The 26,978-nt window shown below is 40.0% G+C and overlaps 1 protein-coding gene across 1 annotated transcript; it reads left to right on the plus strand.

Annotated features, from left to right (window-relative positions):
- The first annotated feature begins 3,716 nt into the window (after positions 1-3,716).
- On the plus strand, positions 3,717-13,347 carry LOC135462684 (probable E3 ubiquitin-protein ligase MID2). Its single transcript, XM_064739909.1, has 6 exons — positions 3,717-4,679; positions 5,085-5,180; positions 5,841-6,071; positions 6,606-6,628; positions 6,867-7,054; positions 11,256-13,347. The coding sequence occupies exons 1-6, from the start codon at positions 4,014-4,016 to the stop codon at positions 11,831-11,833; spliced, it is 1,782 nt and encodes a 593-aa protein (XP_064595979.1). The 5' UTR covers positions 3,717-4,013; the 3' UTR covers positions 11,834-13,347.
- Positions 13,348-26,978: the final 13,631 nt, after the last annotated feature.

Genomic DNA, 26,978 nt, shown 5'->3' on the forward strand with positions numbered 1-26,978 from the left:
GTCCGATCTTCAGTCTCTAACTAAGTAAAAGCCGAAGTGGAGTGTTGGGCTTGAAAATCTCGCATTTAAGGGTTGCAACCGAGGGCAATCAGGTAGGCCTACTCCTCTATAGCCCCTCATACAGAGATGGGAGATGTCACCGAGTTCTCACGGCAGAGCTCTAGGTTACGACAAGCTTGCCAATAAAACTCAGGCCCTTTTCTTTTCAACCCGGAGACCCCACGAGGGTAATGCCGATTGAAATCAATGGGCAACTATTGTAGATATAGCCTAATCTCATTATGCTGGTTTCAGAAAATCCATCCGACATTTCTCAGCTATCTTTTCAATGTATTCTGTTTAGAACTAAACGTGATGAATATAAATGATTTGAACCTATTTACTGAAATAATTTTGTGGGAAAGTGATTGTTTGTTGAAAGGTGACATTCACATATAGGCTTAAAGTTAATGGCGAGCTGCGGAAACCAATCTTGAGTTGTCACAGAGTATAAATGTGTACAAACATAGGCCTAGGGAGGGATTTGCCTCCCCTGCACAGATCACGTGCATTTCTCAGATCTAAGTATTTTCTATTGCAATCTGCTCAGTTACACAAAGATCTGAAGTCAAGTTGGATCTGTTTCGACAGGTAAGCTCTGTAAGACGATTATATGTAGTTTGGATGGAAACGATCACTCAGGTTAAGGAGTTGTCTTTACTTGATCATATCACCGACTGTCAGACACAATTTAATGGCTTGGTAGTCCATGAATCGACACAATGTAGATATACGAATGGGGCGTTTCCTTTATAGACTTTAACATTAGCCATGTCAGCCTGTGTGTGAACCCCAAACTGTCGATATTCTCGTATAAATGAAAACGACAGATTTTTCTTCAGGTTCATACTGTTTAACTGTGTCAATCTTGTCACTGTGTATACAGGGCGACAGTACGTCATTAATGTGAGGTTCTTAAACTTTGAACATCCACTTATGCAGTTATGTTGAAGGTCGATTACTGGCGGTGACGTGCCGCATGTGACACACAAAGTCTGCATATCTTGCCTAAATGGATCGCTGTTTGTTCACTTACAACGTTCGCCTGTCTGGTCCAAATATAAAAAGTGTGAATGTAAAACAGTCATGTCAAGGGTATAAGCGTTCTCCTAATCCATGTAGGTCAGTCCGTCTGTTATGTGATATGTTATATCAGTTGCTCATAGGGGCCTCCGTGACCGAGGGTATTAGCACAACAGAACGGCTCAATGACCATGAAGCCTTTCGCCAATGCGATCGCTGCGAGTTCAAGTCCAGCTGATGCTGGCTTCCTCTCGGGCCGTATGTGGGAATGTCTATCAGCATCAAGCGGATGGTCGTTGGCTTCCCCCACACCCCAGTTTCCTTCTACCATAATTCTTGCCGCTGTCGTATAAGTGAAGTATTCATGAGTACGGCATAAATCAAATACATAAATAAATATTGTTAGAGGTAATTGTTATTGATCATTGATCTGTGAGCCATCCGATCAGCTGCAGTTGAAACAGTACTTTGCAACTAATGGCCTTTGTGAGGGCCAACATTTTTACGGTTATGTGCACATTCTTGAGTTTGGCACAAAACTAAAATAAATAATTAAAATCTATTGCCCATAATGTGTGTGTACGTAATTGGTGCTAAAAGTAAATAGAATCTTAAAATTATGTACAGATGTGCACACATTATTTTCAGCCCTACTATTATATATATAGGTGATGTCTTCGTAAGACTGTCTATTGGACAGTGTTTAGACGCAAATCTCCATACAAATATAAATGAATTGAGCTAAACTACTGAATTCATTTTAGGGAAACTCCATGGTAGTTTGTTAAAATATGGTATTCGCATATAAAGTTAAAGGGGAACTGTGCTAACCATTGTGGGGATGTCATAGATTTATTTATTTATTTGATTGGTGTTTTACGACGTACTCAAGAATATTTCATTAATACAACGGCGGTCAGCATAATGGTGGGAGGGAAACCGGTCAGAGTCCTGGGAAAACTCACGACCATCCGCAGGTTGGGATTGTCATAGAGTGTAAAAGTGTAAAAACATACTGAGGGATTTATCTCCCCTGCTCAGATGAGGTGTAGCCTATTTCTCCGAACCAAGTATTTTCTATTTCAATTTGCGCAATTTTATCAAGTAGTGAAGCAAGGTGGAGATTGTGTCGACAGGTAAGTCCAGTGAGATATGGTACGTCTATGTTTATGACGGGATGTTTGTTTGAGGTGAGGGAATTGTCTTACTTGATCGTATGCCCGACTCTCAGACAGTAATTAATTGGTCTGAATGCCCTCAAATGGACACGAAGTCGATGTACGACTGGGGTCGTGTCTTTATATAGACTCTACTCTCGGCTTGTGTGTGAACCTCTGATACTGTCTACAAAACCCGGAATATTTTCTTCTCAAGCAAACGACTGATTTAATTGGGTTCAAGTTCATACTGTCTAATTATGTTGATCTTCGCACTATATCCAGAACGATGGTACGTTTTTAATGTACTTTTCTGAAGCTTTGACCTTGAGACGCATTATGTCTGGTTTTGCTGAAAGTCGTTGGTTGCCGGCGACGAGCTGTCTGAGGTTGGGCCTACATACATATTAATAGCCACAACAACTAACCTATATGGATCGCTGTTTGTTTACTTATAAGGTTTGCCTCTATGCTTCAAATATAAAAACTTTAATAGTTAAAAATTTCTAGTTAGGATATATATGTCCTCTTTCCGAAGTGTTTGGTTTGATCTTGGATCTTCCGACTTCAAGGCGGGCTTAAACAGAAGGGGTGTATTACACTGTATAAGTAAATCTGAAAATTATGTACTGAATTGCACAAAGGATTTTCAGTGTTGCAGAGCTGGAAGGCTACGTGTATTAGTAACTTCTCACTCAGCAAGCATTACATCCTCGCCCATTGATCACCAATAATGGGGTGTGTTATATGACACAGCTTAACCAGTCAGGACAGCCGTATACTGCACGTAGGTCAACTTATACATTAGCTCGAGCTGTCTGTATGAAGGTATCGCTGACGCTGACCTACATCTACAGTCTACCTGAGGTTACATATCTCCAATCCACGCTTTTAGGTTCTCTTTAAACTGTCCCTGTCATAACACTGTATCTAACTGGACGTGTACTTGACACTTCTACAGTGGAGCGAAGTCAGCATTAACGGTTTAAACATTTTGTTTGACCAGTGGTGATCAGAGGGTGTAGCAGCTCTGCTGTAGTCTGTACTTCTGTGGTTCCTGACAACTAATCAAACACTGGGAGCTGGAAGACTTTGACCTTAATTTATATCCGTTTTAATCTAAGTAAGAAATGTTCGTGTTAATCATCACTATTAGTAATGTGATAGTTATTGTATCTCTATAATCTTTAATTATTTATTATAATTCTGTAGATAGAGCTGTTCCAAATGTTTTGCCCAATTATCATAAAGTATATGGAATCAAGTTACCTTCATAACCAATGCAGTTCACAGGCTTGGCAAAATTATCATACTGAGTCAAGTCCCGACATTGGGGCTGAAGAAGATTTCGCACTGACTCTCTGCAAATCTACTTTTAAACCGCGACAGGTTCGTTTTTACACACGAATCTGTTCATTATCTGGATGGGAGCTATATGTCTATCGAACATCAGTATCAAACACATCTGCCCAAACTGGCTTGACCAGACCATTGTCAAAACAGTCTCTCGTGCGCAATAAAAGGTTGGATCGCTAAATTTCTAACTGACCAGAATGGATTCCTTTTCAGAAAAGTGATTTGCGCACACTCTCCTCATACATGAATAGGTACTTTAATGCTTTTTAAATGAGAATAGGAGAATAGCAACTAAAAAGTAACGTGTATAATGTTGAAATAGACGGAGGCTGTGTGTTGTCTTGAAAGTTAATATTTTTTAAATAGGAACACCCTCACAGGTGCCAATCTGAGCGATTTGTCGTTTTTATTTCAGGAAAAAAAAACCCTGAGCAAATTATGGCCGAGAGCAAGCAGAATCGGGATGATGTTCTCACATGTTCTATATGTATGGACACATTCCGGGAACCAGTAATGCTACCCTGTCAGCACAGTTTTTGTAGGGAATGCATTGGGATGTATGCCGACAAGTCCAAATCTGTGCAGATAGATGAGACCTCCGATACCAGGGGGAATGATGACGTCCATCTGATGGCATGCCCTGTGTGTCGGGCACCAACGAGCCTGGGGAGAGAAGGTGTGGCTGGACTGGCTCTTAACTTTCATTTGGCAGAAATGGTGGAGAGGTTCCCTACCGATGTTAATGTTGAGGATGACATCCCATATTGTTCTCTGTGTGAGGAGGACAATCATGCTAAAGGTGTCAAGTTTTGCACCATCTGTGGTGTGTTCTACTGTCAGGAATGTCTTGCAAATTTCCATCCAATGAGGGGGCCTCTAAAACGTCATCGACTGATTTCGGCTCTGGAGTACCTCTCCCAGGAAACCTCACAGGGTGAAGTCAGCAGGGACCAACACTCAACTCAGCAGCCGTCATGTGCCAGACACGGTCAGCCGTTCGTCATGTACTGTGAACCGTGTCGGATGGTGATCTGTGTGGGGTGTGTGGTTGAGCATCCGGGACATGCTATGCGGGATATACCATCTGCAGCTGAGAATGACAAGGTAACTCAAAAAAGACATTCGTAAATCAGCCATCAACCAAAATCGATGTTCTGAGTCATTAATCATAAGGTCAACTCTCAATACAACGATTAACACGAACCAGGAAGAAACTAAAATTTGTGCAAATTCAAAATTACGTTGGAATCACGTAAAGAGATTTGGTAAACAGTTTTCAATGATGTTAAAAAGATGCAAGGAATGTTTTGGGCGAATAACTTAAATCACTATCTAAATCGTGTATCATGTCAGTATATAGGTCGATAATCAAAATAAATATATCATGACTTGGAACTATATATTAACCCAAAGGTTGTCATCTATAGTGAAGAATGGGTCTTTGTGTCCTGTACTGTAGTGAGTCATTTGAAAGGCGGATTTTTTAATGTAGCGTTTTTTCCATTACAGCCAGTTGTTTTGAACAAGACGAGTGAACTGGAGAAAGTGCTACAAGAAACTAAAGAATCACTGTCAGGAGTTATGAGGCTGCACAATAAGATACAGGTTGGTATTTTCCATGACACCTGTTCAGCCTGTGTTGTACTGCATACGCTAGTGACTCATTTTGACTATGTGGAGTATTGCTATCATTCAGAAATCCGGGTAACATACAGCTGCCAATCATCTAGTCTTAATAAAGCTGTCTTCTGTCACATATTATATATGTAGATTACAATCAAAGAGTTAAACCTGAACAGTGACGATTTTTATAAAAACAGTATACTACACGGTTTGATGCGGAGATGTATTTGCATGAAGGACGAGTTTATTTTGTCTATTTCTGGTTTATCTAATAAGACTATCGTATCATTATTATGACTTTCTGCTAAGTAACACACAAGCTATATGCCCATCTCAGACAGCTCCATTTGATGTATTATCGCCGATAATACGCTGTCATAATAATATCTATAATGTCATATATATATATATATATATATATATATATATATATATATATATATATATATATTATAATGTTTTGAGTGGACACTTACATGTACATCCCTAAACTAGAGGGAAATCATCTCCATCCCGGAGATACATTGTAGCTACAGTTGTGTGGCGCTTATATTTCACCCTGTTACACATACATATATAACTTCTTGAACACACATATCTAAAGGTCTGGATGAGGCAGTAAGCGATTTTTCTGTTTGGTAGGAAAACCAGGAACTTCACACTCAGGAGGTAAAAAAGGCTTATTGTGCAGCCTTGGAAGCTTTACAAGCATGGAAACAACAGTCCTTAGATGGCATAAAAACCCGCTATTCACAGTGGAACCTGGAGTGTAGCGCTATACTCAAACATTTTCAGCTACAGACCCAGGAAATGGAGAGGATGGTACAGGCTTCCAAAGATTTGTTAGCGTCAATGGATGTCGAGTTTTTGCAGGTAAGTCAAATGTGCACATTCTCAAACACTGGTTCAGCTGCTTCAACTCCAGATGTTACCCATAACCCAACCACCCTTAGGAACTGTTATCAGGTGTTCAAATCCATCTCATGCTGCCAGATCTACTAACGTTGATTCGAGTTCAACAGTTTTGTTTTGCTCAGTAGTACCCTCCGGTCGCTGTCAACTTTTCTACCCATAACCGAACCACTGTCCGATTAAAGCAATAGAGAAGCAACATGCAATGTGAAAAAGAACATACTGCATGCTTTTTTTCAAAAACAAGGCTTGTATGAAAACAGATCTTTTGGGGAAAATTACATTGCATGAAACACCATGGAATTTATTAATCGGAATTGAGAGCTGATGTGAACTATGTAATAGAATGGAATGTAATTGTAATCAGGGAATGGTCTAAAAGTTTTTATAACTGTGTTCTTCTAATATGTTGAGGTGAAAGTATGGCTACAGTATCTCAGTTTCGGTTATCATCTTTACATGATTTTATGTGTTTTCAATTCTGTTTGTTGACAGGGTTCCACAGACTTCACCAAAACGTATGTATAAATGTGTTCTACCTATCTAGGTTTGTTATACATGTGCACATGACTATTGTCAGCAGATGTGTTTCTGTAACACTTAGTACCAGCACTGTAGTTGTCCAAAACATGACCCAAGTGTAAAATATATCTAATGTTTAAACATACGTTTGTCCAGACAAATCAGATCTAATCTACGTTGCACACAAGATTACTGCACGACTGTGTCTCTTTGTTTTCTCTTCTCTTCTCACAGAGTTGATGACCAGCTGAATGATATAAGAACAGATCTGGATAGACATGAGGTCAGCAAACAGAAGCTTCTAGATTCTGTACAACATGACCACGTTGTCCCTAGACAGGTGACTGTAAAAGAGACAGTGCAAGAACGTCAGGGCTTAGAACAAGCCGTCGGTGGACAAATATCACCCCTACGTGTTACTAGTAAGTTCGTATATGTGTGAAAGGTATACAGTAGGGTGTGCTCAAAAGTCATAAACGACTGTAGGCTTTACATTACTATGTGCATCAAGGGAGTGAGAGAGTGCTTGGAGTTTAACTTCGTACTTAACAACTTTTCAGTCATATGACGACGTCATGTGCATCGAAGACACAAACATAAAAGTATGAGGTGTACGCTAGGGTGTGAAAAAAACACAGACTGATGTCAGATTTTCACTAGGATGTGGAAAAAAGAAAAAACGTAATGCAAGGTGTAAGTAGGGTTTACACAGAAGGCACAAACTAATGTGAGGCATACACTCGGGTGGGCAAAACAAGATACAAACTAATGTGAAGCATGCAATAGGGTGGGCAAAACAAGATACAAACTAATGTGAGGCATGTAATGGGATGAGCAAAAATGTACAAACTAATGTGAGACATGCCATTTTGTGGGCAAAAAAGGTACAAAGTAATGGGAGACATACACTAGGGTGGACAGAAAAGATGCATACTAATGGGGGGAATGCACAAGAGTGGGCAAAAAAGGTACAAACTAATATGAGACATGCAATACAGAGGGCAAAAAGTTACAAATTAATGTGAGGCATGCATTAGGGTTGGCAAAACAGATACAAACTATTGTGAGGCATGCACTAGGGTGGGCAAAACAAGATAAAACCTAATGTGAGGCATGCAATAGGGTTGACAAAACAGATACAAACTAATGTGAGGCATGCACTAGGGTGGGCAAAACAAGATGCAAACTAATGTAAGGCATGCAAAAAGGTGGGCAAAACAAGACACAAACTAATGTGAGGCATGCAGTAGGGTGGGCAAAACATATGCAAACAAATGTAAGGCATGCAAAAGGGAGAGCGGAAAAGGTACAAACTAATGTGAAGCGTGCACTAGGGTGGGCAAAAAAAGATACAAACTAATGGGAGGCATGCAATAGGGTGGGCAAAACAAGATACAAACTCATGTGAGGCATGCGATACGGTGGGCAAAAATATGCAAACAAATGTAAGGCATGCAATAGGGTGTACACTGAAGACACAAACTAAAGTCAGGCATGCACTAGGGTTGACAAAACAAGATACAAACTAATGTAAGGCATGCACTAGGGTGGGCAAAACAAGACACAAACTTATGTAAGGCATGCGATGGGGTGGGCAAAAATATGCAAACAAATGTAAGGCATGCAAAAGTGAGGACGAAAAAGGTAAAAACTAATGTGAGACATGCACTAGGGTGGGCAAAACACGATACAAACTAATGTGAGGCTTGCAAAAGGGTGGGCAAAACAAGGCACAAGGTGAGGCATGCAGTAGAGTTGGCAAAAAAGAGGAAACGAATGTAAGGCATGCAATAGAGTTGTTAAAACAAGATACAAACTAATGTGAGACATGCAATAGGGTAGGCAAAAATGGTACAACGTAATGTAAGACATACACTAGGGTGGACAGAATGCAGATGCAGACTAATGTGAGGCATGCATAAGAGTGAGCAAAACAAGATACAAACTAATGTGAGCCAAGCGATAGGGTGGGCAAAAGAAGATACAAACTAATGTGAGGCATGCACTAGGGTGGGCAAAAACAGATACAATCTAATGTGAGGCATGTAATATCGTGGGCAAAACAAGGTACAAACTAATATGAGGCATGTACTAGGGTGGGCAAAAGAAGATACAAACTAATGTGAGGCATGCACTAGGGTGGGCAAGACAAGATACAAACTAATGTGAGGCATGCAATAGGGTGGACAAAACAAGGTACAAACTAATGTGAGGCATGTACTAGGGTGGGCAAAATAAGATACAAACTAATGTGAGACATGCACTAGGGTGGGCAAAACAAGATACAAACTAATGTGAGGTATGCAATAGGGTGGGGAAAAGAAGGTACAAACTAATGTGAGGTATGCAACAGGGTGGGCAAAACAGATACAAACTAATGTGAGGCATACTCTAGGGTGGGCAAAAGAAGGTACAAACTCATGTGAGGCATGCACTAGGGTGGGCAAAACAGATACAAACTAATGTAAGGCATGCACTAGGTGGGCAAAACAAGATACAAACTAATGTAAGGCATGCACTAGGGTGGGCAAAACAGATACAAACTAATGTGAGGCATACACTAGGGTGGGCAAAACAAGATACAAACTAATGTGAGGCATGCACTAGGGTGGGCAAAACAAGATACAAACTAATGTGAGACATGCAATAGGGCGGGCAAAACAAGATACAAACTAATGTGAAGCATGCACTAGGGTGGGCAAAACAAGATACAAACTAATGTAAGACATGCAATAGGGCGGGCAAAACAAGATAGAAACTAATGTGAGGCATGCAGTAGGGTGGGCAAAACAAGATACAGACTAATGTAAGGCATGCAATAGGGTGGGCAAAACAGATACAAACTAATGCGAGACATGCAATAGGGTGGGCAAAACAGATACAAACTAATGTGAGGCATACACTAGGGTAGGCAAAAGAAGATACAAACTGATGTGAGGCATGTAATAGGGTGGGCAAATCAAGATGCAAACTAATGTGAGGCATGCACTAGGGTGGGCAAAACAAGATACAAACTAATGTTAGGCATGCAACAGGGTGGGCAAAAGAGATACATTCATACAGTAAGGTGTGCCAAGAACACACAAGCTGACACAAGGTATACAGTAGGGTGTGTACAGAAGATACAAACTAATGTAAGGTATACACTGGGGTGTGCCTAGAAGAGACACACTAATGTGAGGTATACAGTGTACTGTGTCCAGAAGACGCAAACTAATGTGAGGTATACAGTAGGGCGTGCACAGAAGACAAATACTAATGTGAGGTATACAGTGTGCTGTGTCCAGAAGACAAATAGTAATGTGAGGTATACAGCAGGGTGTGCACAGAAGACACAAGCTAATGTGAGGTATAAAACAGGGTGTGTTTAGAAGACAAAAATCAGTGTGATGTATACAATAGGTTGTGTACAGAGGACACTAAATAGTGTATGGTACTCGTAAAGTGTAAAGGGGGCTCTCTGAAGTCTAAAGGCATTCAGTAGGCCATTCTAAGAAATATAAAGCCAGTGTAAGCTATAAACACAATGGTTCGCTAAAAATTAATAAAAATGTAATTTATACAACAGTATATTTATGTTTGTTTTAAAAATGGAAAGCACATTGCAGAGTAATATATCAGCAGCTGTACAGTTAGCGCAGGACAGATTGTTGTGTACCCCTGAGTGTCTGAGTGATATTTACCTCGTGTACAAATCAGCTGATGTACTGTTAGGACAGAACAGATAACATATTGTAGTCTACCCCTCAGTGTGTAGACCTGTGATATTTAACACATTACTGATAGCAGAATATATTTCAACTTTCTTAATTATTAATGAAACAAGCATCCAAGTTAAAACTGAGTATTACTTACCAGACTCAAATGTAGTCAAACATGTATTTCAAAGGCAAAAACACCCTCATATCTGTTTCATTACTAATATTAAAGGGTTTCCATCTATGTATAAAGAAATAATTGTTGATCTAGATATATTTCCTCACTTGATATAAGTTTGCTTTTAATATTTAAATATATTAACTGTCTTTTAAAAAAATATATTGGAGAAACTTCAATAGTTAGAAGATTCCAATACTTCTTTATTACTAATAATTCTGATGGATTAAATAGTCTTTCGAACATTGTGGTAAAAGAATGTCACTTGGTAAGTTATGTGTGGCGAGTTAGCTCCCTTACTAGAGGACGGCTTCGGTAGCTGGTCACTCCACGAATGACAACAGGTCTACCACAGCTTCATAGTGAGTTTTGTGTTCAAATGTGCCATAACTGATAACTAAAACCAAGTATCGGATAGAGGAAGGTATTGTTCTTGTTGTAGGTAATAAGTTTCAAACAAATTAGAGCGCTAAATGTCTGTATTTTAACGCATTACTCGGCCTATGTCGTACCCGTCAGTTAGTTATATATCCAGTTCTTGTCGAAGCACAACTCTTTTAAACTTGCTGAAAATGACAGAAATCAGTGTATAAATTACATTCATGTCAGCAGTATATGTTATTTTATTCCAAGAGATTGTGTGGAAAAAGTAAAACCACAGTATGTATACAAGTATTTACACCTAAGCCTTACAGTGTGTGTTTATGAAGTGCTGTTGTTTATACTGCTTCTGTTGTGTGTTTGCAGAGCCGACGCTGAGATTCACAGAGACAGACGATAGTGAGCTGAGAATTACTGACAGCGGCTCTGGGGTAGAGGGTGTGGGCTTGTACAGGGGGTTGTGGAGAGCTGTGACAGACGGGGGTTACCAGACGGGCAGGTTCTACTGGGAGATACACATCACCTGTTCACCTGGCTGTTACTATCATGTAGGAGTCACACAGGAGAGCTGTGGCGTGAGTGAGGAGACAGACCCTGGCCGCAACACCTGGTTCATTGTGATGGAGTACCGTGGTGATGAGGTCAGCTGTTATACTCACAGTGGTGGTGGTGAGATCAAACCTGGCTATCTACAGTGGAGACGTTACACACGACCTCATCACCTGGGTGTGTACCTGGACTGTGATGACCAAACACTGACAGTCCTGGACTGTGACAACAACCAGGTAATGTACACTGACAGTGGTGTTATCGTCACAGAGCCTCTCGTGCCATGGGTTGGGTTTTATGTCTGGTCTGGATCTGTGTCTGTGTCTGCTCGTCTGGTAACGGGTGACTCTACAACTCTGCCTCCAGTTCTCTGTGATATGATAAGCACTTCCTGACCATCGGGTAATTATTCATTACATCTTTTCCATCATATTATAATTTGTTGACATATACTTTGATTAGTTTTTTTTTTCAAGCAAACTGACCAATTTGTATAGTTTCTTCTGCGAAGTGGTCAGTGATCTGTCACAAGCTTACAGCTTGGTGTAGTTATACACAGTCTGTCTGACTTGTCCTGAACATCAATGTCAGGTTTCTTTCAGACAAAATACATGTAGATAATGACAGGGTAGTTTTATTTTTTAGTAATGGTTTGTAAATCAGCATAATCAGGAGTGTCACTGAGCAAAACATGTCACAGTTTATACATGACAATACATATAGTCAACATGGTGCATGTAGTAATTCTTGTTGTATTATCTAACTTAAGTTTCTGAGGGAAAAAAAGTAACTGAGAGATATATTCCCTTTTAGGTTAGGTTATGTAGTAAATCTTCAACCTCTAAAATGTATATAAATGTATAACTTTCGTGAGGAATCTTGGCATACCTCCACATGTAGCTTGCACATCTGTCTACAACACTCTCAGCAGCCATTTTTTTTTAGCTGCAGTGGCTGAAAGTGAAGTCATAACATTTTCTTACTTTGGTAACCTCTAGAGATGTGGATAATAACACTGGGGTAAAAGTTTTCTGTTCTATCCATTACAAATAAAATTCGGATGTTAGATGCAAAGTAGAACAGCAAAAATTTATAATGTATGAACAACTTAAATCCCTCTGTGTCACCTTTATCCAATCAGTCCTCCGACTTCAGTTCAGAAGGAAATCTTGAACCCAATTTCCCGAATTGCACACATGTAACCTATAAATAGGACAAATTTTAAAAATGTTTTGTTAGTAATATCTTTATATGGATTTGGCACTAATACCAAAATCTTACATGGCTAATGGCAAATGTCAAATTTCAGGGCTGTGGGTAATGGCCCCCTGGGCTGATACTCTACACGTAAGAGTCTGGGATAGGATGTTTTGCGGAAAATGGGGTTTAAATTTCTTTTCTGTCAAAAAGAAAATCTGCAGAAATGAAAATTTACCCTGTATTTCCTTAAAATACAACACTTGTTGTCCTTAGATGCTAAAATTTTACCAGTTCTGTTGCTGCGCAGAAGTTCTGTAAGAATTGATAAGCCTATCTCCACTTGTACCTGTAGGAAGGAATTAAAAAAAATAAACAAATTTTTATAATTATTGTTGCACAGGCAGCACATTTAATCAAATTTCATCAAAGATATGAAACAGATCAACTTTCAAACCTATTTTGAAACACAGCATTAGCATATTTAATGTTGTAAATTCACCTTGCATATAACAAAAATGCGTTTCCATACTGTCATACATGTATGTAGGTGTTTCAGAATATGTGATAAAAATAACTTGCTACGTCTATCTGTATAAATCTTGAAACAGTTCTGGTTTAATAAATGCAATCTTACACTCACCTTTGTAAATGAAATTTGGAAATGCAAGCCTTGTAAGTGTGAGGGGGGAATTTTGCATAAATAGCGGGATGGGGTGAAGGGGGAAGGGGGGGGGGTAGACAGGGTTGGGATTGTAATGGTTGGGGATAACCCATAGTAGGCCTAAATACCCAAAAAGTAGTCCAGTGAAGATAAAACACTCACAACCTGACCCAGGGCTTCCGCTGGCACTCGGCGTAGTCGCAAATTTAGAATTTTTTGAAATGGCGATAAAATTTGAAAAAATGCGAATGTTTTTGGTGACAAATTTATTTACTTAAGAAAAAATACAGACGTTATACAAAATCTACCATGAAATTTTTCTGGGGTTTTTAGCAGATTTTCGCAATTTTTCTAATGAAAATAATCCACTCATTTTCATTTCAAACGACCTCGTCACGGCGAAACAACAACAACACAGTTGTATGGCGATTACTTGACAGAAATCTACAAAGAGGGTTCAGCATTGTTACAAGTTGTCTTACATTAAATAACGCTTGAAAATTCTTTTTGTTAAATAGCGAATCATGGCATATTGGGGAATGCCTTTCATTGCCAATTGTAAAAAAAAAATTATCAAAGAAAATAAATCAAGGTAGAGTTACACCTGTAAATAAAGTTACCTCCCATGAAAAATTTAAACTTTTCCACTTAATAAACTATTTTTTTGTTTGGATCCGCAATAAATTAAATGTTTCAGAATATGTGCCGTTACATAAATGTGTTCGACGTCTGGTTTTCTTCTGTCAGACTGTATTACTCCAGTGCACTGATCATAATGCTGAATTGAAATGAACTGAATTTACAAATTTATTTTGTAACAAATTTTTCTGATAGAGGAAATTACATTTTACTAGGATCCTACAGACAGGTTGAAAAACGGATTGATTTTTTTTTCAAAATAAAATCAAAAAAACAAACACATGCTGCCAAGCATTGGTCTATTATTTTGAGGGCAATTGTTCTAAATGTAACGTTTGATAAACTCCAGATATAGCTGGAACAGACCAAACTGATTCTAGCAGCTACACCAAAGCAGACAAAAACAAATTACAGATGGAGACCTACAAAAATCATGGATACGGCTTCCATTCAAAGAGATGATGATCACAAAAGATTAAGTCAAGGCTGATGAGGAAGTATGGCTAAAGAAAAACAGCATTTGCTACAAAATCTGATGAGTGGCTAAAAAGTGACCGGCTAAAAAAGATACTGACCCAGAGGAAGCCCTGCTGACGTTATCACAATAAAGGTGATCAGGCGAAATTGGGTTTTTTGGGATTTTCTACTGTTTTTCTATACACTTTAGATGTTTGTATGTGCTCACACTTTACAAATTCAGCCCCAGGAAGTATCAGTCAGTGCATAATAGGGTTCTTTTTCCACAGCCTGGAACATGCACATTGTTAAGGACAGCCATCTTTGAATAATCAGGGACAAATGTACATGTAGCCATGCTCTGTGTCCATGTAAAATCAGCTGGAAAATCATTTTTGATTTCTGAACTTGCAGATGTGAAAGTCTGGCTTTGAGTAATTCTAGACCAGTGACGTGTATTCAATTGCAATTAAAATCACTGCCTTTTTTCTTTTACCTAATTGTGTAACTTACTACTGTTTATGTATTTACATAAAGAGTTAGAATAAAACCCTGGCTGAGGTAAATTGACAAGAGGCGGTATTTCGCCGGTTACGTGTAACCATTTGCCAGCGATCACACTATTGTCGCTGCTCTAGTTTTGCTCTCTATAGTGTCCGTTTTTAATTATATTGTACCTGATTTACGTCGTCATCACTAGTACTGTAGCTAAGACAACCTGTGGTCAAGGTTATGAAGTCATCTATTAGCATATTGCCCCATTGCTTCTGCTTGCTGTTATTTTGATGTCAGTTGTATTTGTATTCATCTACTTGTATGATTCAGTGATATTGTGCGTTTTTCTGTTCTTTGTGCTCCAACTTCTGAGAAATATGCTAAATGAAAATGAATGATTGTGTATTATGTAATTCTCGTTTGACTGATTGAGTTAGTGTCAATGAAATGTAATAATACACACGTAAAATCATGAACCATATGTAGTATTTGTTACACGATGTTTTACGTAAACGAACTTCATATTCAACATATTCAGGTTGCTGGATGGGTATCTTATCAGTAGTAATGGGTTTCCTCTCCCTAGTCCTCACATTACCCGATGAGTATTTTCTCAGGAGAGCTGGTTTTCCGCTCTTTCTAATACTGGGTCCACATATTACCCAATAGGCATCTTCTCAAAAGAGCTGGGTTATCTCTCTTTCTATTACTGGGTCCACATGCACATTACCTGATGTGTATCTTCTCTGGAAAGCTGGTTTTCCCCTCTCTGTAATACCAGATCCACACATTACCTGGTGTGTATTTGCTCTGGAAAAGTGGTTTTTCTCTCTCTGTAAGACCGCATCTATAATTACCTGTGTATCTTTTCTGGAGAGCTGTTTTTCCCCTCTCTGTAATACCAGATCCACACATTACCTGGTGTGTATCTGCTCTGGAAAAGTGGTTTTTCTCTCTCTGTAATACCGCATCTATAACTACCTGTGTATCTTTTCTGGAGAACTGGTTTTCCTCTCTCTGTAATACGGTAGTGTCGGTGAAATGTCATGAACCGTATGTAGTATTTTTACACGATTTTTTACGTATACGAACTTCATATTTAACGTATTCAAATTGCTGAATGGGTACCTTATCAGTAGTGCTGGTTTCCTCTCAGATACCCGAGTACTTACATTACCCGCTGAGTATCTTCTCAGGAGAGCTCGTTTTCCTCTCTTACTAATACTGGGTCCACATATTACCCGATGAATATCTTCTGAGGAGAGCTTGGTTTTCTCTCTTTGTAATACTGAGTCCACACATTACCTGATGAGTATGTTCTCTGGAGAGCTGGTTTTCCTCTCTCTTTCTAATACTGGGTCCACACATTACCTGGTGTGTATCTTCTCTGGAGAGCTGGTTTTCCTCTCTCTGTAATACCGGCTCTATACATTACCTGATGTGTATCTTATCTGGAAAGCTGGTTTTCCTCTCTCTGTAATACCGGATCTATACATTACCTGATGTGTATCTTATCTGGAGAGCTGGTTTTCCTCTCTTTGTAATACCGGATCTATACATTACCTGATGTGTATCTTCTCTGGAGAGCTGGTTTTCCTCTCTCTGTAATACCAGATCTATACATTACCTGGTGTGTATCTTATCTGGAGATCTGGTTTTCCTCTCTTTGTAATACCGGATCTATACATTACCTGATGGGTATCTTATCTGGAGATCTGGTTTTCCTCTCTTTGTAATACCGGATCTATACATTACCTGTGTGTATCTTATCTGGAGAGCTGGTTTTCCTCTCTTTGTAATACCGGATCTATACATTACCTGTGTGTATCTTATCTGGAGAGCTGGTTTTCCTCTCTCTGTAATACCGGCTCTATACATTACCTGATGTGTATCTTATCTGGAAAGCTGGTTTTCCTCTCTCTGTAATACCGGATCTATACATTACCTGATGTGTATCTTATCTGGAGAGCTGGTTTTCCTCTCTTTGTAATACCGGATCTATACATTACCTGATGGGATGAAGTAATGACGGTAGAAAACTACGAACGTGTCAAAAATCTCCAGTCAACGAAATTGATAACGTTTGCTTCAAAATTAGAAGATTTAGGGTAGTCAAGAAATCGGCTGTGAACTTTTAATATTGAGTAATTTCTAGTTCAGCCGCCTGCGCGTGTTTGTAGATTCTGTGACCAGATTTTCGGGCTACCACCTTTACAATTAGGAAAGCAAAATGGAAAGAAAAACGAAACGCAAAGATGATTTGAAACACTTAACTTTAACAGATTAATTGTTTGAGTGTACATGATATTATCTCCGCACCGGGTTCAGATCATTCCTTACGTGGACAGCCATTGGTCAAATGTTGAATGGAATATGAACATGAAAGAGCCACTGACCAATCAGAAATGACGATCTGTTAATATTTAGCCCGGAAGTCTTCTGTCTGACAAAAGCAACAGCTGCATGGCGGAAGCTTGAGTTATTTGGTATATTGGTAAATGAAAAGTTTTGGTCGCTAACGGAATACAGGCTGGTTTGCATGGAGTATGGAGGCCAAATCACTGGTTACAAAACCATTAACAAACATGATAGAGACCTTTAAATACTATTATCAGCTGGATATTTCAAGTTTTTCAAGTACAAGTGACCGATACACCAAGACAACGTATCTCTACCGTATGTGTAGTCGTGACAGTATGACATAGACAAGTAGTATCGCAATCTGTTTATCTTAAGATGAATTAAAATTTTGGCTATACTTGCACACGTAACTTCAATTTCTGCGGGAGTCCCAAAGCCAATATCCAATGACACATGAACTTAGCCTAATAGAATAGGGGAGGTAATCCAGCCCAACAACGTCATATCATGTTGAGGAATCTATTCTGATGTTTTCATTGGCTGTTTCGTTGACTTCCAACAAACGCGATAGCCCATTACCCTTAGGCTCATTTTTATAGTGTAACAAAGAAGAGAGAGGCAATCCAGGCTACGAACGTCATATCACGATGAATTTCACGGGAATACGTAACAGACGTTTCAATTGGATCATACGGTCATGTGACGTCAACTTGTATTTTGATCATCGTTTTGGTTCAGGTTTCGACCAGCTGAGACGTGAGTATTGATCAATTTGCAGCACAGCGACAGCAAAAGTTCTTGTGAAAGGAGTGAGTGAGTGCTTGCGGTTTAACGTCGTACCGGTACTAAACAATTTTTCAGTCATATGACCACGAAAGAATCCTTATGGTGTATGTAATGTGCCTCCTTGTCACAGGACGGATTTCCACCGCTCTTTTATCTAGTGCTGCTTTACCGAGGCGACTTACCAAAGACAAGTAGGCCGACCCGCCAGAGCCATTATACTGATACGGATCAACCAGTAGTTGCACTATCCCCTTCATGCTAAACGACAAGCGAGGAAGTTTGTTGGTGACCCGACCCATGCAGGATTCATCCTGGATCTACCAAGCGGACGCTCTACCAACTGTGCTATCAGGGCCGGTCTCTTGTGAAAGGAAGAAATCATCTGAAAGCTGTTATTTTATCAGGTAACTGACCATTTGTACCATCCGAAGATGTAAAATCACCCGAAAATTACCAGGATTTATAAAATCGCCTAATTGTATAAAACATTACCCCAAGATGTAAAATTTTGGATACAAGCAAATATAAAACATTTACCTGAATATGTAAACAGGCAAAACGTATTAGGATTTATAAAAAGTTATCCGCAAATGTAAAATCATCTTAGCTACTCCTTCCCGCTGCTGTGAGCCAAAGTATTTAATTACACTTAAACTGCAAGGAGCGACTACATTCGTAACCGTCATATAAGTCTTTATCGCTCAAATCAAGGTCAAAAATCGATTCATATTGGCTTCCTCTCCGGACATGCAAGGGAAGATCTGCCAGTAACCTGCGGATGGCGTGGGTTTTCCCCCGATCTGTGTCGGGTTTCCTCGTTCCATAATGCTAGCTGTTGTCGTGTATGTGAAATATTCCTGAGTACGGTGTAAAACACCAATCCAACAACAACAAAAAAATAAAATAAATAAACACCTTTCACCGACAATATGCCCCTACTTCCATTTTTTAGCGCCTTTTAAACAAACAAATAAATAAATAAATTTACATTTTAAACGACATGCATGTATTTCCGTTTGAAGAAATATAATCGACTAATTTTCATATGACAGACCAGGATAACTTCCTCTTTGCCAGTTAGTGTTATCTGAACATCTAAAACTTTTCTTTCAGTGTGGAAATTAAGTTAAAATTTTGAAATGTATCCTACCTATATTATCTATATGTGGCATTTCATGTCATGTACGCTCCTAACACATTTAAGCAACTTCTAGTAAGTTTCGTGTGAGTTATTTTACAAATGCTGGCAACTGAAAATGTAAAACTTACTCCAGTTAAGTAGCTAACAAACGTAAGACAATTTCGTGATATTATATAACTTACACAGATTATTTAACCTACAGAGAACACCTATTGTCTTTTCAAGATATATGTAACTACACAAATTTAATGATCGGGATCATGGTTTTACAAATTCTAGTAATTCTGTCCAATAACCGGAAGTATAAAACCTGTCCCATCTGAGCCATTATCTGACAAACTTAAAGTTTCAGACGCATGTGTAATTTAGAGAGAAAACCTACAACGCATCAATTAATCCAATTTCCGACTTCATATGGGTCTGTGTGGACACATATCCCAGTTTTACACATATCGTGTATCGTTTTACAAACTGCTAACCGAAAATATAAAACCATTCCATCTGATTCAACTTGCAGTTTTACCAAATAATATGTGACTTACAGTGAACACCTATATTGCAAAATAACTTATATACATATAGAGCTGTAAACGCAAGTCCACTTTTCCAAATTTTACACTTTAAGGGTGGATGTTTTACTAATTCTCTTAAGAAAAACAAACAAAATCTTCCTCAACCGATTCATCAATTGCTAGTATTTTAAACAATAAATAATTTAAAAAATTACATAATTTCACAAAATATCAGTCTGTTGAAAAACGCTTCAGAGACTTTCAGATAACGGTAGTTACACACACGCTGACGACACCACAGGCGAAGATGATGGCTACGAAAGATGAAATGGCGGAATACAAAAAGCTCGTAAAGCCAAGAGAGAGCCAGTCAGGTGACCTCGATAAGACACGAACTTTGGTCCGGTTAAGGGGAGCAGTACAATGTATGTGATTAGTTTTTTTCGTTCCATTGCGTCTGTCACCAGGGAATATCATTATACTGCGCTTTTTTTTTTTCTGACGTGCACTTTCTACCGTCAGAACTATCCAATCAATACTTGGTATAGAAAAAGAAAATGGTAGCAACGACTTCTCTGGAATGTAAAATTTTCTTTGGGTAAACTAAGGATGCTTGGAAACAGGCAAACAAATATCACAATTAAGCCAAATAAACATAATCAAGATCACGGTCATTGGACGTTATCACCCACGGGGTGGAGCTCAGGGAAAAACAAGGGTTCAGGTCGCCTCTTCCAATCAGAAAACGACCGTTTTGAGACGTCCTGTGGAGATCTAAAATCGGAGCAATATAGTACTTAGCTGAAATCACATGTTAACTGAGTCATGACCTTCCTTGCCAGGCTAATGCATATAAACTATACTCAGTTGCTATTTTATAAAAGGAAGTGGGGGGGGGGGGGAGTATTTCTTGTCAAGGGTGTGTTTTCAACAGAGAAAAAAACAGGAGTCTCAAAAAGTGAAAAAAAAAAAACCTCTGTGAAGAAAACACTGAGACAAAATGCAAAATACACTTGACTAGCTATAATTTTACCAAAACTACGAGGTATTGTAAACAAAGCTTCAGAATTTTCTTTTGTCCGTCGTTTAAGAAACACTGTTATGGTATACTTGAATAGATTTTCTGTGTCTGTAGCGGCCTTCGATAATGAATTAGTTGATTTGTTTGCCATATGATGTTATGGTGCGATATAGATGTACTTAAAAGACATCTATTTCGGAGGTGTCAGGATTATTTGCAATCTGGCCTAACCAGAGAGGATGCCAGAATGATCTGGAATTCAACTCACGGGGACTGCATTGGTGAGAGGCTCCTGGGTCATTGCTGGGACAAGATGTGACAAACCATACATATAACGTACAACAGAGGATAAAATTGGCACCAACATGGTATCACGTATTTTTAATTTACAAAGTCTTCTAAAAATTCTTCCTAGAAAGTAAGTGTTTATGTCGGAACACAGCTCTTATTGGATATTCTTTTTTGCTACAACGTTTTTTTTTCAATGAAGTATTTACCAGCATATAATTTGCTTGACTAAGGTATTTACTAACACTCAATTAATAAGGTAGAGTTTACCAACATGTGAAATGATTTGACGATACCGCTAAAACCTTTGTGAGACGTCATTTGTTTACTTCTTCAATGTTTTTTTGCTTTTTCTTTCTTTGTACTTCAGTCTACCTTTCTCGAAAGGGCTACAATAATAACTTGTTAACTCGTCTGGACAAGGCTGACTTAGAGCCGGAAACCGTTCCTGATAGTTTGGATATAGACGTCAAAGACTGCCCGGATGCCAAACTACTCATCAGGGCCATGAAAAATAAGGATTACTCCGGCTTTTGGTCGGACAATACGAGCAGCTACGAAGGAGAGAAGCAAATCACCCACGTGACCAACGAGCGGAAATCTCGTCTGGAATCCTTCAGGGCAATTCCCGATCGCAAGACGGAAAAATCTGAGCAACGCTTAGTTTCTTCGTCCAAGGGAGAAAGTTTCCACCAATAACATTAAGGTAGACGAACTGGAAGATCCGGTTCTGTACGTTTCACGCCGCTAAAAAAGGTCCAGAATTCCAGTGAAAAGTACAGCAAGTCTCCTCAAGACTCAGCAGAAAATGTACGGATAAACTGCCTTGTGTAGTCAAAATGACCCCAAAACAGAGACATGGCAAGAACCTGTCCCATAAACAGGGAGAAGCCATATCACCGAGGACAAGGTATGCCGTGGCGAAGTGAACACCAGGATGGAAGCCAAAAGATTCATGCGAGTATTCCACGGTGATCTTTAGAACACAAGGAGAGAGAATGCAGGCTGGAGCAGGAGGGGGACAGCTTCTGATTTGGAATATCTAGCAAAGCTTAGAAATGTACGGAATCATGATGAGAAAATCATGGAGAAACAAAAACCTGAACGCTGTAACGCTGGCCCTCATGTGCGCGTGCACTGTTCGTTAGAAGATGGGGGCTACCAAACCAGTTTCCATTCAGTCAATGGTGGCAAGAAATCCGAGAAAAATCAAGCTGACACACCATGCACACGCCCTCTGCCCACTTCAAACTTACTAGTCAGAACTTGCCCCCAACTCAAAGTCTGAGACAACCTATACCCCACACAAAATATGGAGCCCAACAAACAACAGCTAACAGCATGTGAGGGTGTAGGACAACTCCTGTGGCAGTGAATAATGGTAATTAAGTTTATGTATGTATGTATGTATGTATGTTTATTTATTTATTTATTTGATTGGTGTTTTACGCCGTACTCAAGAATTTTTCACTTATAGGACGGCGGTCAGCATCATGGTGGGAGGAATCCGGACAGAGCCCAGGGGAAACCCACGACTATTCGCAGGCGGCTGGGTGACCTTCCCACCACCATGAGCTGGACTTGAACTCACAGCGCCCGCATTGGTGAGAAACTCCTGGGTCATTACGCTGCGCTAGCACGCTAACCCAAATGAGCCACGGAGGCCCCATGCATGTATGTATATGTGGATGTATGTGTGTATGGGTGGATGTATGGCGTTTAACGTCGTAGATAACAATTTTTCAATCATATGATGACAAGGAGTCATTAATTGTGTGTTCTTGAGGCAGGGTAAGTCCATACCGCTGACGTACTTCCACCACTGAAGTATCATGTCGAAAAGACTAGGTATGACATCCCATCTAGTGAGATTATACTGACACCAAGTCAACCAGTCATGTGTCCTGGATTTAATCTCTCACTGCTGAGTACCGGGCAAGGCAGCAACAAATAGGCCTACCATTTTTAAAGTGTTTGTTATTACCTCATTTCGAGGCGGACATTGTTACCACTAGGCCACCGAAGCGGTAATTAAGTTTATGTCTTCGCGGTATATCATCTGGTGTCCAATTACCCTAATTCTATCAGTATCCAAATCAAACCACCGTGAGGACATTAGCGGGTAAAAGTAATATCCACGGTCAGTTTGACAGAAAGAAAAGGCACCATTGCTGAAAACAGTTTGCACCATAACACGATGTCTGAAAGCCAATCGGTTATTGAACTACCTTCATATTGCTGGTAAAATATATCAGAACATTGGACGGCTGGAGTGTACGGAAGTGTAGTCTGTTTGAGCGATAGAGCGAAGTTCTCCCCTGGCGGCTGGAAGCCTGATTGCAGAGACGTTGTCGAATTGAATTTTATACCTTTACTTCTTTACATACATTTTGGGATAGAGGTATATTTCATATAGGGTTGACTTATTGTTTGCGAGCTCGTGTGCTTTAAGCTATAAAGTATTCAAACTTAAGAATGTTGTTTTTGTGTTCAGAATTTAGGCCTACTGGCCCAAGACCAACAAGAGGCAAATTCCCACACATGGGGAGAGGCCGTGCGTGTCTGAAGCCGACGTTGGCTGCTAACTTCGCTCGTCATCTGCCACAGCCCGATTCCTCCTTAACCCGGAAGCAGCCAGCGACCAGTCCAAACATTATCCGTGACTGTCGGGAGATCAGGCCAACAAGATGTGGACAACAGTCAGAGCAGACGACCAGCCGAGTTCACCCACGTGACACGGGCAATGACGTCAACTCCAGCCAGGCCAGCCGTGAGCCGTCGTCGACTCAAGTCAGGTCGGATACTGTGAGATCGCCTGGGGGAGGGCCAGATCAGATTCAGAGGAAAAGCGTTGGAGAGAGACTTGTTAGCTTTGTCAGGCGACGCTGGAATCAACTCCAGCAAAGTGCCAAACGCTTAAATTGTGCTGCAGAGCCTTGAACTTAGCAATAAGTGTCCTCTGCATGATGGTAGTTATCTTTTTATCTCTTTTTATGTTTGCGTTTGTTCTTAGCTTTGCTTTTTTATAAAAATAAATTTCCTAAAACATATATAAATTCTTTGATAATTCATAAACAGTTATGAATTTATAGTTATGTATTTAGCAAAGCATAGTAATGCAATATATACGCTGGAATGTCTGTGAAAAAAGTTAAAACTACAACTGAGCAACCAGAATTGTAATGTATTGTCGAGGCGGATGTATTGTCACAGAAACTCCATAGCAGCGATGGCTGACACCATTTTTCAGGACGTAAGAGATCGTCCGTGCTATGGGTAAAGACGCCTGCGCAAGATGGGTGGATTCGTTTGACACACTTCAGAAACAGACATCAAGAAGTTTGACACACCTCAGAAACTTCAGGACAAACAGCCCTAGAACCCGTTTGAATCATTCCACACCATGCCCATATAATCCCACAAACCGTATAAAATCGTCAATGGGATATTGGGTTGAGCGCACGTCGCAATGCGTCGTAGACGCCAAAAACATGGTCAAGCAAGGTTGCAGTGGTGCAAACAGGACAACAGACGCCTTGCAAGCTGGTGACAAAATGTACTGTTTAGGGACAAATTGCGTTTTCACCTTTCCCATTCAAATGGGCGTCTACGCCAGTGTGGTCGTCCGGGTGAGCCTTACTTTGATGTAGTTGTTGTTGAGAGAAGCGCGGGTCAGTGATGGTGTGGAGAGGTGTCACATTTCGCCACCGTACTCTTGTTGTTGGTGACGGTAATCTTAAAAGCTGCAGGTTTACCGAGACCAGATCCTTCAGCCAATTGTCGTTCCTCTCGGCCCAGGGATGACATTACAACAGGAGTCAAGCTCATCCCTCGGGTGACAGGAGCATTATGGATGCAAACACCTTTAACGTAGACTCTTGGAATGCAAATTCACCTGATTTATAGCATCTAATTAGCAAGTTAATTACGAAATGCACCTACGCTTGAGACGGCAGCGACGCCAGCTCCAGCAGGTTGACGCAATAGCTGAAGACATAACCAGGACCTGGGCGGAGATTCCGAAAACATTCCTTGTTCGTCTGGCGACTTCATTGATTGATTTGTTTATTTATTAGTTGGTAATTTTACGTCGAACTCAGGAATATTTCACTTATACGACGGCGGCTAGCATTATGGTGGGAGGAAACTGAGCAGAACCCGGGGGAAACCAAGGCGACTTCATTGAGACGGAGATACACGGAAACCATCGAGGCTTCGTGTTGACCAAACTCCGTTACTGAGTTTCCGATCTTCATTTTGACCCTTCCTCCGTCAATGACCTTGAAAACACGTTAGCGACGCGTGACTCGAATAATCATATCAATGACAATACTTTGTTCTTCAACCATGAATAGAAAAAAGACAGTATGTATTCGAAAATGGAAGAACAACACATTTATATCTACGTACAGTTACTTAGTTGAAATGGGTGTATAATTGAATAGCTAGCTAAGCCGCGAGGAGCCACATTAGTCACGGCAGATCATCACTACTAAGTACATTTAATGTACGTGGCCAGACGACCACATTTGTGAGCCGCATGCGGCAATCCATAACAATTCAAACTGTGTGAATGGCTGAGCAAATATTGAGCTATGGTAGTAAAAAAAAACTTTACTGTGGGGTATTTAAGTACCAACTTGCTGGAGTGGTCTTTGATATGCAAATTGCTTCCCATGACTGGTTGTCAAGGGTAGCACCAACCGTTAAAAACAATTTTTTTTAAATTGGAATTTATATTTTAGGATTTAGGCCAATGGCCCTAAAGTATTTCATGATGGCATTGAGAGTGAGGCTGTCAAACAAAACATGTATAGAGTTGACTCTTTGTCGAACATCACCTGCACGTGGGGAACAAACCAATTTATTTCTACATTGACCATTGCCATGTCCACACTTTTGGCATGAAACGAACCTAGTCGGGTTAGGTAGGTGCATGTCTACTTGGACATTGTGTGGCCATATCGAGATTGACTGAGGACCATAAAGTTATTAAATATCGATAGGTTCTTGTTAAGTTTGCCGTTACTGTATTTTTTTTTTTGGATATGTGAATTGCCTGACATTTACAACCTCTTGAGATTTTAGTTTGGAGTACATTTGCTCCAGCCGATTAGTTCAATTGGACCAGTCCAACCTCCAGCCTTTATCTAAGCAAGGGTCATGTGCAGTCTTGGGCTTGAAAATGTCGCAAGACTAACCTGCCCTCAACTACTGGTATCCCCGTTCCTCTCCCATTAAGGTCGCAACCCACAGCAAACAGGTACTCCATGATCAACAGGCATTACACCACCCGCTAAGATATGGGTCTATTATATTCACATGGGCCACATCGGGGAGCTCTAGGTTAGTCGCCTTGTACGACAAGGTTGCCCAGAAACCTGATTTCACCCTCGGAGACTCCATTGGAGTAATGCCGCTTGAATTCAGTGAGCAACTCTTGTAGCTGTAGCCTACTCTCATTATACTGATTTTAGAAAAATGCATCCAAAAGTTCTCAACTATAGTTTTCATATATTCTGCTTTGGAACTGAAAGTGATAACACTTACACATAATTTGAACACATCTGTTGATGTAATTTTGTAGAAAATTGGTTCTTTGTTGAAATGTGACACTTGCATATAAAGTTGAAGGCGATGCGTGCAAACCATTGTTGAGATGTCACAGAGTATAAATGTGTACAAGCATACTGAGGGATTTACCTCCCCTGCATAGACCACGTCCAATTCTCAGAACTACGTATTTTCTGTTTCCATCTGTTCAGTTTTACCAACTTGTGAAAGGGTGTATAGTAGCAAATTACACACCCACTGTCGACACCTGTCTCCATGGTTAAAGCAGAATTAGGTAAAAATGGCAATGATGTTAATTGCAGACTGACGGCTAGGGCGTGTCTTTTATAGACTCCATCGTCAGCCTGTGTGTGAACCTATAGCACTGTCGATAACTAGTCTGACTATTTACATCAAGGAAAACAAC

This window comes from Liolophura sinensis, chromosome 2, assembly GCF_032854445.1.
Source record: "Liolophura sinensis isolate JHLJ2023 chromosome 2, CUHK_Ljap_v2, whole genome shotgun sequence".
Classification (NCBI taxonomy): domain Eukaryota; kingdom Metazoa; phylum Mollusca; class Polyplacophora; order Chitonida; family Chitonidae; genus Liolophura; species Liolophura sinensis.

Bases quoted from the DNA above. Each gene is read 5' to 3' on its own strand.
- LOC135462684 (XM_064739909.1), top strand. From the start codon at position 4,014: ATGGCCGAGAGCAAGCAGAATCGGGATGATGTTCTCACATGTTCTATA. The intron at 6,072-6,605 runs GTAAGTCAAATG...GTTTGTTGACAG, and splicing joins TGGATGTCGAGTTTTTGCAG to GGTTCCACAGACTTCACCAA. The intron at 6,629-6,866 runs GTATGTATAAAT...CTCTTCTCACAG, and splicing joins TCCACAGACTTCACCAAAAC to AGTTGATGACCAGCTGAATG.